Source organism: Manacus vitellinus, unplaced genomic scaffold, assembly GCF_001715985.3.
Source record: "Manacus vitellinus isolate BGI_N305 unplaced genomic scaffold, ASM171598v3 scaffold_8_pilon, whole genome shotgun sequence".
NCBI lineage: Eukaryota > Metazoa > Chordata > Aves > Passeriformes > Pipridae > Manacus > Manacus vitellinus.
In genome coordinates, this window is record NW_021940864.1 from 17,405,577 (window position 1) to 17,420,199 (window position 14,623).

The following is a 14,623-nucleotide window of genomic DNA, read 5'->3' on the forward strand; positions in this document are numbered from 1 at the left end:
GGGTTTTCTCTGACATTTAAAAAATGTCAGCTTTGTGGTTCACTAATAGTTTTTAAATTTGTGTATATGCTGTTGGTTTATCTGTAAGATGCCACAGTAGATGACTGGGGAAAATTTATGCTTGGGCTAAAAGCTAAAAATAAATAAAACCAGCTTAATATCCTCCCCGAGGCTTAGTGTTCAAAACTTGTTCTTTGAATCCAAATGTATTATGAACCTTTGTGGTTGATTCAGAAAAGTCTTGCCTTTCTTGACCTAAGGAAAATCTTCAGGTTATACAGGATTGACCAAGTGTAAATAACATGAAGGATACACATTTGTTAACCAGTCCTTGTTCTAATGTTGCTGTAGCCAGGAGTATAAAAGAAAATAGATGCAAAGATATCAGTTCTAAGTGTTTTACTAGCATTTGTTTTATGCGCAATCTCTGAGGAAACTTCTGGCTCTTTCATACTCCTGGTAAATCTCCGAGGATTTGTTAGCCAAGGGGCCTGGTTAATGAAGCTTCCATCTGAAAGGGGAATCCATCTCAGCTCCTATCTGAATCCAAGCCCTGGTGGGGTTCTTTATTAATTGTAACATGCTGAGTATTCAAAAGAAATATTTTACATAGTTGATTGAACCTATATTTTAATTGTTAATCAATATTGATCCCATTTGAATTTCACTAATTTTTTTATGAAATAAAAGGGTTTGGGGGATAAGTTTCTTGCACTTATAAAAGCTTTAATAAAACATGAAGCTTTTATAAAACACGACATGCTTCCTTCTACCATCTCTCTGTGTCCCCTGCATCTCTGATTATTATTTATTATTTTATAGTTTAAATCTGTAACTGTTCTAGGTAGGATAAACCTTTCTTCAGATATATGTTGAAAGATCTGTAATATACTTTCTTCTTCTCACATTAGTTATAAAACAATGTTCAATCGCTTCAAAGGGCTGAAGGTAGAGATTGAGCACCTACAGCTTCTTATGGAAAAAGTAAAGATGAAGATGCAAAAAGACTTTGAAGTCTGGTGGTCTGAAGAGGCAAAAAATTTACAGGTATGAAATCACTTTATATTTCTTCCATTTTCATGTAAATATAACATCTTCAATCATTTCTTAAAGTAGTTAATTGACTAAATAGAAAGGAGTATGATTCAGGGTCTGGTTCACCTGTGCTTATGCTTATGTAAATTGGACAAAGGTAATGTCCAGTAATAAATCGGACAATGTGAAGCTAACACAAATAAAGAAAAATCATTTCTTTCTTCTCTATTTTCCTGTTTTTATGTCCTCCCAAAAAAATTGATAGGGAAGAATGGGCCCAAAATGCCAACAATTCTGAAGAAACATTTAACAAATAGAGAAGATTGGGAAAAATAATCTTTTTTACTGCTAGCAAAACTGTGATTTCATCAGATTTATTCCAGCAAATGTAGTTGCTTTTTTTCCTTTGTTTCAAAGACTCCAGTAACCTTTCAGCTTCCCTAAGCTTCCAGAGGGTTAGCAGCTCTCAGCACAGACTGTGTTCCCTCGCTCTCTAGCTGAGGCCCACCAGTGTTTAAGAGCCCAGCAGAAACAGGGTGCTCTAATTCAATGACTTGTGTAAAAATGAACTAAAGAGGTGTCATTTTAAACAGTGTATCAGAAATTCATAACACAGTCTGAAGACTACACTCAACTGAAACAATAACACAGCTTTCTTATGCTCCTCTTCTGACACTTTTTTAATGACTTACAAGTAGTGACATGGCATCTCCCAATGAAGCACTGCCATGAAACATATGTCAGCCTCATGAAAAGAGTACAGTCCATCCCATATCATTTATTATTACCTGGAAAGAAGATTTACCCCTTGAGGAAAAGTTGTTATAAACAAACAAATGTTTAGCCCATTTTTTGCTTAATTCTTGCGAGTATAAATTAAACTGTATTTTTAAGAAAACAGCCTAAAGTTAATACAGAACTGAACATCAGAAACTCAGTTATCCATACAGTGCCACCTAACTAGCTTAAATTCAAGTTATTATCGCAAAATACTTTTCACATTAAAATCCCTAACCGTACTAGTGGCAAAGAGGATAATGTTTAGTCACCCTCCTGTCTAAATATTTAGGCTTTTCAAAGCACTGCAAGTAATATTCTTGAATCCACTGGAGCGCATTTTTCGGTATCCCTTAACAAGAGAGCTCCAAGATGCAGCCTCTCATGATTCATCAGCAGAAGACTAGAAAACTGGAAAAAGTAATTGGGATTGATTTCTTGGATCTTGACCTATCTATACATCTGAGCTGCCTATGAAACTGAAACCAGTAAACACATGCTGTTACATATTAAAAAACTGTAACTTGAGCTTAAAAATACTTGAACCAATTCTAAATACTTTTCTCTTTATTCAGAAGTGTTTGTGCAAGTGGAGAAAATACTGTATGATTCAAACTCGGTGTTTTCTGAATGAGTCATTGCCTACCTTGTTATTGCTGAAACCTATAGGGCAGTATTAAGAACTCTAAAAAATTCCTCTCCTACCTAATTTTGTTTTTTTGATCTAAAACCAGCAGGAAAAGCCAGAGACGGTTACATCACCAAATACTGTGACTGTTTATCCCCAGTTTATCAAATCCTTGCAGCATCTATCAACTAACAGGTAAACTGGTTATTTTTCTCTTCCTTTTTATAGAAGTGCAGTTCACCAGAATGCTTTTGCAAATATCACACTAAAACATTGTATTTACAGTTACAACAGAAATGACTGTGTAGAAAATGAATTTTTATCATTCAGTCATTTTGCAGTCATATTGAAGGTAACTTACTGTACATCAGTTCTTTTGACTTGTTGGTCTTGGGACCCTGGAAACCTGTCACTAGGGACCCCATGACAGATAAGAAATGCAAGCTTGTTATCAATCAACTCTGCTGTATGAGGAGACTATATCTCCTTTGGAATGTATTCAGGGGGCTACAAATCAAAGATGATTAAAAAATTATTTAATATATAGCCTAGATAGATTAGCTGTTGAAAAATGTCACAGTGTTACATTTATGCAGCATATTATTACACAATGATATTACATTTGATATTATAGAATGCTGGTGCATCCTCTACGGTAGAAAAATGTAATTATCTTGTTAGTTTCATCATCAGTCACTTCTGATTTCAAAATGTCTAATTTAAATTTGCAGTAATAAATCTTCCATAGCCATCAAGAAAAGTAGAGTGGAAGAAACCACATACCTGACTGTGCAGTTTCCATATTCATGGATAATAAATTTCCTCTCTCCCTCCCCACCTTTCTCTTGCCCTCTTTTTCTCCTTCTCTCTCCCTGTTTCTCCTTATACAGTTACCATTTCTCTGATGATTGACTTTAAGAATTGGACTCAGTGATCCTTCTGGGTCCCTTCCAACCCAGAGTACTCTGTGATTCGACCTACATTTTCTCTTTTACAGCAAACACAATATATTCTCCGTACCATTAAATAATGAATATTAAATTTTCTTAAAACTGTAAAATATATGCTAAGTTGTATTTTAAACTTCCCTGTATCTGTAGCAAATGCTACAGATATCAGTACAGAAAATTACAGACATAGTCCTTTAAAGTTCTCTAAGAAGACATTTTCAGATGTCTTAAAATGATGAAAACCAACTCTAGTCTCCTCTACTCTGCTTCAGTTCTTATTCTGTGTTCTCTCAAGACTTAAACACTATTTACTTGGCAAATGGCTGTCAGGTTTTAGGCCTAATTTGATCTGTTCATTTCTGGTGTTAGGCTGAAGGTTATTTGTCCCACAGAAAAGCTGATGGAACAAAATGTGAGAGCATTTTTGGTCTGTCAGCACAAAGTATCAGGAACAGTGTGGCCAGCAGGACCAGGGAAGTGATTCTTCCCCTGTACTCAGCACTGGTGAGGCCAAACCTTGAGTACTGTGTCCAGTTTTGTGCCCCTCAGTTCAGGAAGGATATTGAGGTGCTGGAGCAGGTCCAGAAAAGAGCAATGAAGCTGATGAAGGGACTCGAGCACAAGTCCCATGGGGAGAGGCTGAGGGAGCTGGGATTGTTTAGCCTGGAGAAGAGGAGGCTTGGGGGAGACCTCATCACTCTCTACAACTCTCTGACAGCAGGTTGTAGCCAGGTGGGGGTTGGTCTCTTCTCCCAGGCAACCAGCAGTAAGACAAGAGGGCACGGTCTTAAGCTGTGCCAGGGAAGGATTAGGTTAGATATTAGGAAGAAATTGTTTACAGAGAGAATAATCAGACATTAGAATGGGCTGCCCAGGGAGGTGGCGTGTTCACCGTCCCTGGAGGTTTTTAAGATGAGACTGGATGTGGCACTTAGTGCCATGGTCTAATAACCATAGCAGTGTTGGATCAGGGGTTGGACTTGATGATCTTGGTCTTTTCCAGCCCAGTTGATTCTATGATTCTGTGAAAGTCAGCCAAATTAGCTCAAGCAATCCATGACTGTCACTCTCTTTAACTTTGTACTGCGTTGAACTAAGCACCTCTTGCACAACCTCTCTGCCCCCCCAACCTAGGAAACAACAATTTTCAGTCGGTGTCTTGATGCATTGCTCGGGACAGTGATAGCTTTTGCAGTCTGAATTAGAATTAAAAAGAACATATGGTAATGCCCAGGCACTTTCCAGTGCAATGGGAAACTGGTCTCCAGCAGCGGTGCATCTTCCATCCCCTACCCTAGCTCAGAAGCAAAATTTTATAATTTTTCTGTATAATTTCTGTATAATTTTTATTTAAGCTTTTCTATCAAAGGCCTTTACTGTTAATGTTTATTACTGGAGGAGAGGTCTCAACGAAGTCTGTCTGGCATTTTGAATAGAATGGTGTCTTGTTGCTTTCAGCTGCCAAGCTTACTGCCCCACATAATTTCTTGCAAAAAAAGCAGATGTTCTTTACAGTGAACAGTTTCTCTGTGTCTAAGTAATGGGCATGTTGGCTGAGACTGACTGTATGATCCTTGCATACATATCACAGTCACAGAATATTCATCTTCTGGAACTTAAATCGTAGATGGAGTCAGAATGAATATAGTTTTAATTTCCCATCTCTATCAATATTCTTGCAATAATCTTTAGAAGTCAACTACTCTTTCCTTCCTACAGTTTTAGAAAGTTGATCTTATTTTATGTTAGGCTGTTCAAACATTTCCAGTGTGATGTATATGGAAATAGAAACATTATTTCTGCTTTTTGTGAGACAGGACCTGGAGGCTTAACATCTCACTGTGCATGAAAATTTACTTTTTCCCCTACCTGATGTAATAACATTCTAGAGTAAAAGTTTTCAATTTAACAGGCTTTAAGAGAATAAAATAGAGAAAATTTATTTCCCAAGGATTTCCTTGACCCCAGCTGACACAGGAACTTAACATACCAGTTCCTGTGATGGTGTAGAATGAGCCCAGCTACAGTTGCTCCTCTTAGTTGAGTAGTCCTGAGACACAAATGGCTCTACGTTCCTAACTCACCTAGAAATGAACAATCTCTCTTTGAAATTATATTGTTATCTTCATCCAGCAGAATAACCAGTCACAAAAGAAAAAGCTGACATAAATTGTATTTGAAGTAATGTGGTGTAAATAAAACCTATTTACAAGATGGAATTCAGTTAACAAGCGTGTTCAATAGATGTAAGATCTAAAACTTAGTGGGCTTCATGTCAGAAATCTAAGACTGCTGTTGACCGAGTAAGTGTGCAGTAAAACCTTTCAGACAAACTCCTGAATATGAATATAGTCCTCAGGATTAGAAATAACAAATTATCTATCTCAGCCTACAAAGGATACAGGTATAGTCTATAACCTTTTTTGAGATTTTTATATGTGTTTGAGCAAAATCTTTTGATCACCGTGTAGCACACAATTTGTGTGGATTGTTATTTTTTGACACACCTTAGTCTTGTTATCAGAGAAAATTAAACCTTGGGAGAGCTCAGATCATATTTTATACTAAATTAATTTATAACTAAAATAACAGACAAGGGAAGCTGGTAATCCTTTTGAGGCTTAAGAAGGATACGCACATATAAAAGGCATTTGATTCATGGCCAAACATCTCTCTTTTTACAATTGAAAAAAAATTACTGAATTGTTAAGTGTTGATATGAGTGCGTGTTAATAAAAGAGTTGAACTGTGAGTATTTCAACCTCAGTCAGTAAGGTTTGAAAGCTTGTAGTGATAACTGCAACTCATACTGTATATATGTTTATGTCTCTTCATGGGTTCCTGTCAAGTCTGCAAAAAGACTCAAAATGCATGTTGGGCTCAGCACTCCAGGTGTGCTTCACTTCAGCATTCAAGCACAGCATTTTGTTTTTCCTCATATAGTCTTCTCCCACAATGCCTTTCATTAAGGAATTTGTCAGGTTCTTGTCTATTCAAGTTACTTTTCTTACTGAACATTTGATTTCAGTAGTGTTAAACTGTTCTTGTATTCCCCTCAAATCAAGCAAATAGTTATTCAAATCTTATAAAAAGTTTTGGTTTTTTTCCTTCTCTCAGAAGGAATGCATTCCAGTCTCAGTCAGATCTTTCTTAACCTTACTCATCCCCTTTTACTGAATCTCATTTGTCCTATTCCAGCCAGACCCAAGTATGTTAAATCTCAGACTCCTTGGCTGTCCTATTTCTTCTTCAAAATCTTCCTAGCACTTTAGATTCCCCTGGAGATATTTTCAGATAACTCTTCATGTTCTCTGATGACTTTGAGCATCAGATTTTCTAACAATTATTGTCCTCGATTGCAAAATTTCCTTCCTGTATTAATGCTGTGTGAAACAAGGGCAATGTTTACATGTTTTGCAGCATTCTCTAATTATTTTTTATTCCTGCCAATTTTCCTCAATGTTACATGATGATAAAATATAATCTGGGAATAACATCATCAATTAATGACATTTCAAAGGTTTTCACATTCTGTGGTGACAACTTGAACAATGTGTCTGTGAATTTGCAAGCTAGGCCAAATTTGATTTTGTAACCAACTACTAAAATGCTCAGCTTTTAAGCAGCTTGAATCTTTCCTGTCTTTACACAGAACATCTGTTCCCCTCATGTCCAAGGCTCAGATGACCGGAGAACTGCAACTGAGGGTTTTTTAACATTACAGAGGTTGCACACCTTCGAATTTTTCACTTTCTATTTTAATCTACCTGATTTTCCACTATTTTTCAGCTGATAGATTCAGCATTCATACTATGAGATTTATCATCTCTCCAGTTTCTCTACCCTGTGTGCTTGATGGAGCTGATCAGTCCATGGGTCAGTTATTTCTGGTCCTTGGGTTCCTGCAGCAAGGGAAGCACTGCTGCAACACTATGTACATATCTCTAGCTGCTGCTCCATGCCTGACTGAGAAATATACCCCCAATAGAGGATACCCCCTCTCTCCCCCAAAAAAGCAAGTTATCCACTGGGTGGAACTTCAGGTATGAGGTTAAAAAAACAAACTTGAGAAACAAAAACAAACAAATCTGACAGACTATCTTTAATCTCCAGAAAAAAAGCAGGAATTTTACTAAAGTTGCCAGGAAGCAGTGTTTTGAGACTTCTTAAATTCAACTCAAGGAAAAATCAGATAGATTCAGAATGAAAATGGGAATTATACATTGTCAAAACAACCCGAATGATGTTAGAGCTTAGGAGACAGACAAAGAGACAGGCCTTATATATCTTGTATGTCCATCCAAATCCAAAATGTGATCTAGGAGTGCCTATTTGCAAATTACAGAAATTTTGGTTCAATGGCACCTCTAGAGATCTCTAGACCAACCTCTTGCTTGAAGACAATCATCACACTAAAGTGGGTCAGCTATGGTTTTGTTTGGCTTTGTTGAGCATCCTGAGATGTCCAGTCCTTCAGGCATAGCACACAGAGAGTCATATCATTACCCCCACCCCATGCTGTCATAATGACTTTCCAATAAATTTTGAGCATTACTAGAAAATTTCTCATCACTGGAACAGCATCTAACACTCAGATGAAGGAGGAGAGTCCTGACATCTAAGAACAGTCTAGGAGCAAGTTGCATCTGAGCATACAAACCACTGCACAGCAAAATTACACTCTTTTGTCACCTTATAATTCAACATATCTTGCAATGCCATTATCAGCGCTTCAGTACGAAGGATGCAAATTATCCCCATACAGGCCATCCTTCTAGCCTAGGGATTAAACAAATCTCTGGGATACATAAAACATGGATTTGAGTTGTGCCAAGCTTAGGAACTCATCTGTTAGATTACTACACTAATTATTAACCTCATGTGGAAGCAGCACTTTGAGTAATTTTAAAAAACAGTTATAAGATGCCTTATACATTTTCTTAAGAGTTTGCATCCCACATCAAAAATGTCTGGCTGCAACCCCAGAGGCAGAGGATAGAAGGTTAAGGTCCATCTCTAAGCATGTTAATGTTAATTCCCTGATTCTGGCATCATCTCTTTCAGTGTAAATGTTTTTTTTTAATATCACCTTTCTTGGGTACCCAATTCTTGCAAAGCACCGTAAGGCAAATTTTGGCATATTGTCCCTGGGTCCAGGAATCCATTTGAAAGTGAGATCCCTAGAGATAAAACTTTGCCACACCTGTAGCGTCTAGGATTTTTTAATTGTTCTGAATCTAAATCCCCTTTAAAAGGTGGATTTAACAATTTTGAATAATAAGTTTCATTTAAATTCAATGGAAAAAATTGCTACAACTAGAAACGACTGCACTTTAAAAATAAAATACTTCAGCTGACTCACAGTATTTGTAAAATTATACATTCTATGCATGATAAATAAAAAGCAAATAAGCTTATTCCAATTAAAAGAAAGCAATGAAAAAGAATCACATTAAGTCACATTACCTTACATTTGTTGTAGGCTAAGAATAGAGTCGTAGATGGTTGCTATGGTTTAGTTGATGTATAGTGATTTATTAAACCACAATTATATGACTTGGATGCCTAGGTATCTCAAGGTACTAACACAGAGTGCTTTTAGAAAACTGAATTTAAAAGCCTAAATCACTTCTTTTTTAAGAACTGCCAAATCAGTGGAAAAAACGTTCAGGAAATCCTAAGGCAGAATGATGATGTGAAGTTCCCAGATATTGTTAAACCACATAGTAGGTAATAACATCACACATCCTTTCTAGCTCTTGTAATATGTAGGTGTAATAAAGTACAGAAAATTATTAACTTCAAATACTATAATGCTTTAGTTGAATTAGGCAGGTGTGAATGGCATGGGACTTGAGGAGTTAAAGAGGAACATACAGCAAAACTAAAACTGTTCATCTGAAAATGACTTATACTCCTGGGCACAATATCTTCTGCAAAACTGAACCTGGCACAGTGTAATGCAGTAAAATTTTAGTAATAAATTTCTTTCCTTTTTCAAGTTCTCTGCCAGAAATATCAATTCATCAGCCAAAAACGAACTAACTACTGCAGAGTTAGAAAAGCAAGAACTTGCCAATCCTGCCATCTACTGGAAAAATCCTTAAACCGGGTAATTCAGTGTTTCCACTCTAAGATTGGGACTGGATCCGACAGCATATGCAACCCCTGGGGAAAGAAGAGAGTCCCTAGATATCCAGTGGCAGAAAACTGCCTCCCTAGCAGTGAGCTTCCTTGGTAATGGTATCTGCAGGGGCAGGAATGCACAGCAGCTGTTTGCAATATATTTGGCTATCATCAACAAGTCACATCCCAAAGTCCTCGCTGAGTCTTTATCCAGTCTCCCACTGATTTTCGTAATAATTTTGCCTGACTAAAGAAAGAATGGAAAATGAGCTAAGGCCTCACTTGGCTAATAGTCAGTTTGGGAACTAAATATACCATTCCTAACTCTACCTCAGATACATCAAAGTGCTTTACAAGCCCAGCTTAGAAGGCAAATACTAAAAGTATAATCTTTATGAGCTTATTTGTCATTCTTTCATAGCCACATAGCTACACAGATCTAATCATCATATGGATCAAACTGAAAATCTTCTTCCGGTAAACAAGTGCTTTATGTAGATGTAAAAAAACTTGAAATGCATCTTCTTTGTAATTACTTAGTGTATGTATTCATATTTGCTACACAAGGATTAAATTCTTTTTTCATTTCTTTAATTTCCTTCATTTTCCTTCATTTCTTCATTTCTCATTCCAGTTTTTCAGAGATCACAAGAGTCAGCCCTAATGAAGATCCAGCTGGGAAAAACAATTCCATCACTGTTAGTAATCCGACTTTAAAAACAAGGTAAGAAGTGTACCTGGGCTATTCAGACGAGAAAGGAAAGTACTAAGTACAATGCCTAGATAATTCTCCATCAGACTATTTAACAACAATCTCCTTGAAAAATAAAAATGTAATAGAACTTGCAGATTTTCCTCCAACTTCCAAAACAACAACAAGGCTGTCACGTGATAATGCAGCTTTACACCAATCAGCTGCATTATCAGCATTAAAGATGTGGTTTCTTGTTTGGCCTGAGGCTTTTTTCCCTATAAGCTAATGAATCCTCATGAGTATCTCTCCCCAGAGAAAGGGACTCTTTCAGAGTAAATAAAATATTTGAAAAGAAGAGAGATCAGAGTATTTACATATTGCAGAATTGCAGAATGCAGGAACTAGGCAGAGATTCTTTTCATACTTGTAATTTTGTCCTTAAAATTTTGTCCTCCTACAAATTATTCTATTAAAATAAAATGACAACAGTAGCTCAGGTGTGTCAGGCTTGGAAAAGGTTACATGTCATGTTTTCTCAAAAGAGGTACTGTTTCATGAAAATTAACTTAGCAGGATAACAAACTATTGGTTTTTTGAGCCTCTATTTTTTTTCAGGTGTGTTCATTTCCATATTCTTTTCTCGCACTGAAACACTCTGCTGAGTCACTATACTTACTGAAGTTATACTCTTATTGTGCTCAACAGTTCTGGGTATTAAGGCCTTTAGGAAAATACAGTTAAGTTACTATTTTTCATACTGCATTAGTAAGAACAAAACAAAAGGGTTTTTTTCTTTCATTTTCCAAAACAATCCAGAATAGGAAAAAATTGGAAAATTTCATCCCCCAAAACCTGTTTAAATGTTTTAAATTGCATTTCGTTTCAGGAAAAGCAGAAGAAAAAGAGAAGCTAAAATGGAGTTTAGACGCTACCTTCTCAAATATATTGTGGTTTTCTTTACTTTTTATACTGATGCTAATCAAATTAAAATTAATAAGAGAACAGTTCTTTACTGGTGTTCTGCAATCACCTTGTAAATTTCATAAAAATAGGGGGGGTAATTTCTACTTTATTTTTCCATTTTGGTTCACTGATTCAGCAAGTGAGAACTTCATTAGTTGAACAAAGATAAGGATATGAGACTGCTGTTTATGTCAGTCACAATTTCCTCCTACTGCAATAGTCAGTAAGGAACAGAGGAAATAACTATAATTACAAATGTAGGTTTCTCCCTTCAGTTCCACTTGTCCTTCTGTATTTGAAATTTTTATCACTGTATTTCTGTCAATGTATTTGTTTGAAAATTAAGCACTGTATTAGTGCTTAATCTTCAACCAAGGTTAAAGACACAGGCCCAAATTTTTAGCTTTCTTAGCTTATTAGAACAGCTTAATTGTATTACATCATCTTATACCACCGGAGAGTCAATGATTTGAGTGCATATATACAAGTGTTCAGCTGGGACTGGAGACTCAGCAGCAGAAAGAAGTTGCATCTGTCAGGAAATGTCATGAATGTCATGTGATTGTTTACTTCTGTGTATGGATGAAAATTTAATTCCTTCATAGTAGGCAAAAATACTATTGATCAGTTCAAATTTATAGCAGCCTGAAGCAAACAAAGCACACAGCATAGTCACATCCATCATTTCCTTCGTAAACTCGCTACATTAGGCTTTTCCACTTGCTGAGTCTTTGACTCAGCAGTAAAATATTTTTAACCCTTTGTGAGAGGCTTTATAGCTGATAAGCATGTAGTTTTACCACATACTAACCTTAACTAATTGGTTAATATTGACTAATATTGGCTAATCAGTAAGAAGTCGTGACTCAGTTCTCCTCTAAAATGTGCCTTCTCCAAGAATGTATGGAAGAACAAAGTCCTTCATGGTGAAAAAAGAGGAGATAGAAAAATTAACCTTACTCACTTGAGTCCACGAGTATACTTCTTATTTCAGGACCCCACAAAGTTCAAGTACATCTATTCCTCTGACTGGAGACAGCCAGGCTGATGCTGACATCCTAGCTTTCATGAAAGCAAGACAGAGGATCCTGCAAAGGAAAGGTAAATCCTGCCAAAAAAATAGGAAGCCAAACCAAAATCTCTGGTACAGCATTTTAAAGGCAAAATAGCTTTAGTCCACATTATACCGATGCAAGTGAGAACTGATTCTGGCTTCAGTTACATTACAATATGTTCTCAGCCATTCTAAACACTTGAGGTTCTTCACATGTATTTATTTTAGTAGCTCAGAGCTGCAGTGCAAAACTGTGAATGCTCTCTGTTTTACTCAGTCACCATGAGTGAACTCTCTGGGGCATGCATGGCTGTGCAGCCTGCAAAGTATATTATTTTACCCTTAAGTAAATGCATTTGAATGAGGTTTCTTGGTGATTAAAATACTTCCAAATTTTTCTTTAAACTATCTGGCCTGTTTTTCATCTGATACAAATTTAGTTGTAACAACTGTCTCCAAATAAAGATTACTCAAATGACTTCACTGTACCCTACCTCAGGAGGCAGACTGGCCCACTGTGTCCATCAGAATATCTCCTTAATAGATATTTCACTATATCAAAGTCTAATGAAACTGTATCAAACCAGGTACTGAGAGCAATCACAGGTATGTAATAAAGTTCACTCCAGAGTGTAGATCAGTAAAATTGGCAGGAAGCAGAAAGCAATAAATAAACAATGGCGGCACTGCAAGGCAGCCTAAAACTAATTCATCATGATAAAGAAAAATGACCTGTGGTTTTCTTTTTTTTTTTCTGAGTAATAGTTTTTAGTGGCAGCAACCAATTAGACAGAAGATGAAAGCTGTAGTGGTACTGAAGCAATAACTTTCCATCAGCACTTTAGTACTGATGACAGCATTATTCAACAAGCTATCAGCACCTGGCAGATGGTGTTAGCACTGTCACAAAGTGGGGCTTTGGTATCACACTGCTTATCAGAAAACTGTCAGGTAAACATACAGTGGCTGAAAAAAGTCTCCCTACACTCATCCAAAGCAAACACTTATCACACTTAGGCTTTGGGATCCCTTTTGTCTTTATTTAGAAAAGCTGTTGTCAGGTTTCTTCTGCAAATGAAATTAAATTGATTTTATAGGCAGCTCACCAGAGGAAGGTTAGAGATAAGTGTCTTACAACAAACATTTCAGGCCTTTAGAAGGTCCAAATCTAACTCAATCTGTGACAAGAGCACATCTGTGATTATCTCCTAAATCATACCATGTCAGAAATGTCTCTCTCAAATGCTTTTTCCATCCTGATTGTTTTCAGCCACAGGCTATTACCCAGCATCATCCATCAGTTTCAGAAGGGACTAGACATTATCAACATAGACAACTATTTAGACCCCAAGTCATAAAAGGTATTCTTTCAGAACAAAGGACAAAAAATTGTTCTGAAGTTCAGTTAGACAAGATGAGCTGCCCTAAGTAGATGAAAAGGAATGGAGTAGCATTTGATCATCCTGGCAGTGCAGGGCTGGATGATTCAACCAATTGCTAAGCATAGGCAGCAGAACAAAAATTAAAGAGGCCTTGTCAGTATAACAAATTGTGTAGGGACCTGATGTGTCATAGAAAAGAGACAGCTCAGCAGCAAGTTCTGAGAATGGAGTCAACCTAGCATATAAAAAAATGCTTTTCTTCCTTGACTGCTTGTTTGGAACGGGAAAGCCTTCCAGATTTGAGGGATGGAACCAATAGCAGGAACCACTGAGCAAAAAATTTTTGTAAATTCTAATTTAGCAAGATGAAGGAGGGTAAAATCTACAGTTTACTACTGCTAAAGAAGTACTTTGTGATTCAGCACCACAGTGAAACCTGAGGACATTTATGAGGTGCAGTGGTAGCCTTTCTAATTCAGAGAAGAAAATGGGCTCAGCAACACCCCTATTCGTGCATCTGTGATAGTGTTATGCCTTATGTGTTCCCTTTTCCTGTGAGCACATCATTTCCCTCTTACTTGATTTGTTTCTAGACTAAAAGGAGACACAATAACTGCTGTAGTGTTTGTGCATGAATGGCTATATAGAGTTTCCAACAACACTTGCATCCAAAGCAGAGCAGAACTGGAGGGTTTTCTTTTGGGGGGCAGGGATGGGGACTATGATGTCCCCATTCCTGCCCTCAAAAAGAAAAACTATCAGATGTACAGTTAGGTAGAAAGGAAGAAGAATGAATATACTCTCACTTATAACTTCACAGGAAAAAAAATTATGTTTTACCAGTTTCCCACATAGCTTTTCCTCGAGAAGTTTCAAACATATACAAAATAAACCAAAGAGAAATTATTTGCCCGAACCCATTAAGCTGAGTCAGACACTTTCACGTAGAAACTAAGTGTGCTGAGTCCCAGTCCAGTGCTCTGTTGCCTCCTTCCCAAACTCTTCTTCAACTGG

At 36.9% G+C, this 14,623-nt stretch overlaps 1 protein-coding gene across 1 annotated transcript in view; it reads left to right on the plus strand.

Moving 5' to 3' along the window:
* The window catches only part of KIF6 (kinesin family member 6), a 154,761-nt gene that overhangs the window by 138,041 nt on the left and 2,097 nt on the right, over positions 1-14,623 (plus strand). Inside the window, exons 18-21 of the mRNA XM_029965038.1 lie at positions 912-1,047; positions 2,547-2,635; positions 10,151-10,240; positions 12,168-12,274. Coding sequence (XP_029820898.1) covers positions 912-1,047; positions 2,547-2,635; positions 10,151-10,240; positions 12,168-12,274 — 422 coding nt within the window. The remainder of the gene's footprint in view (positions 1-911; positions 1,048-2,546; positions 2,636-10,150; positions 10,241-12,167; positions 12,275-14,623) is intronic.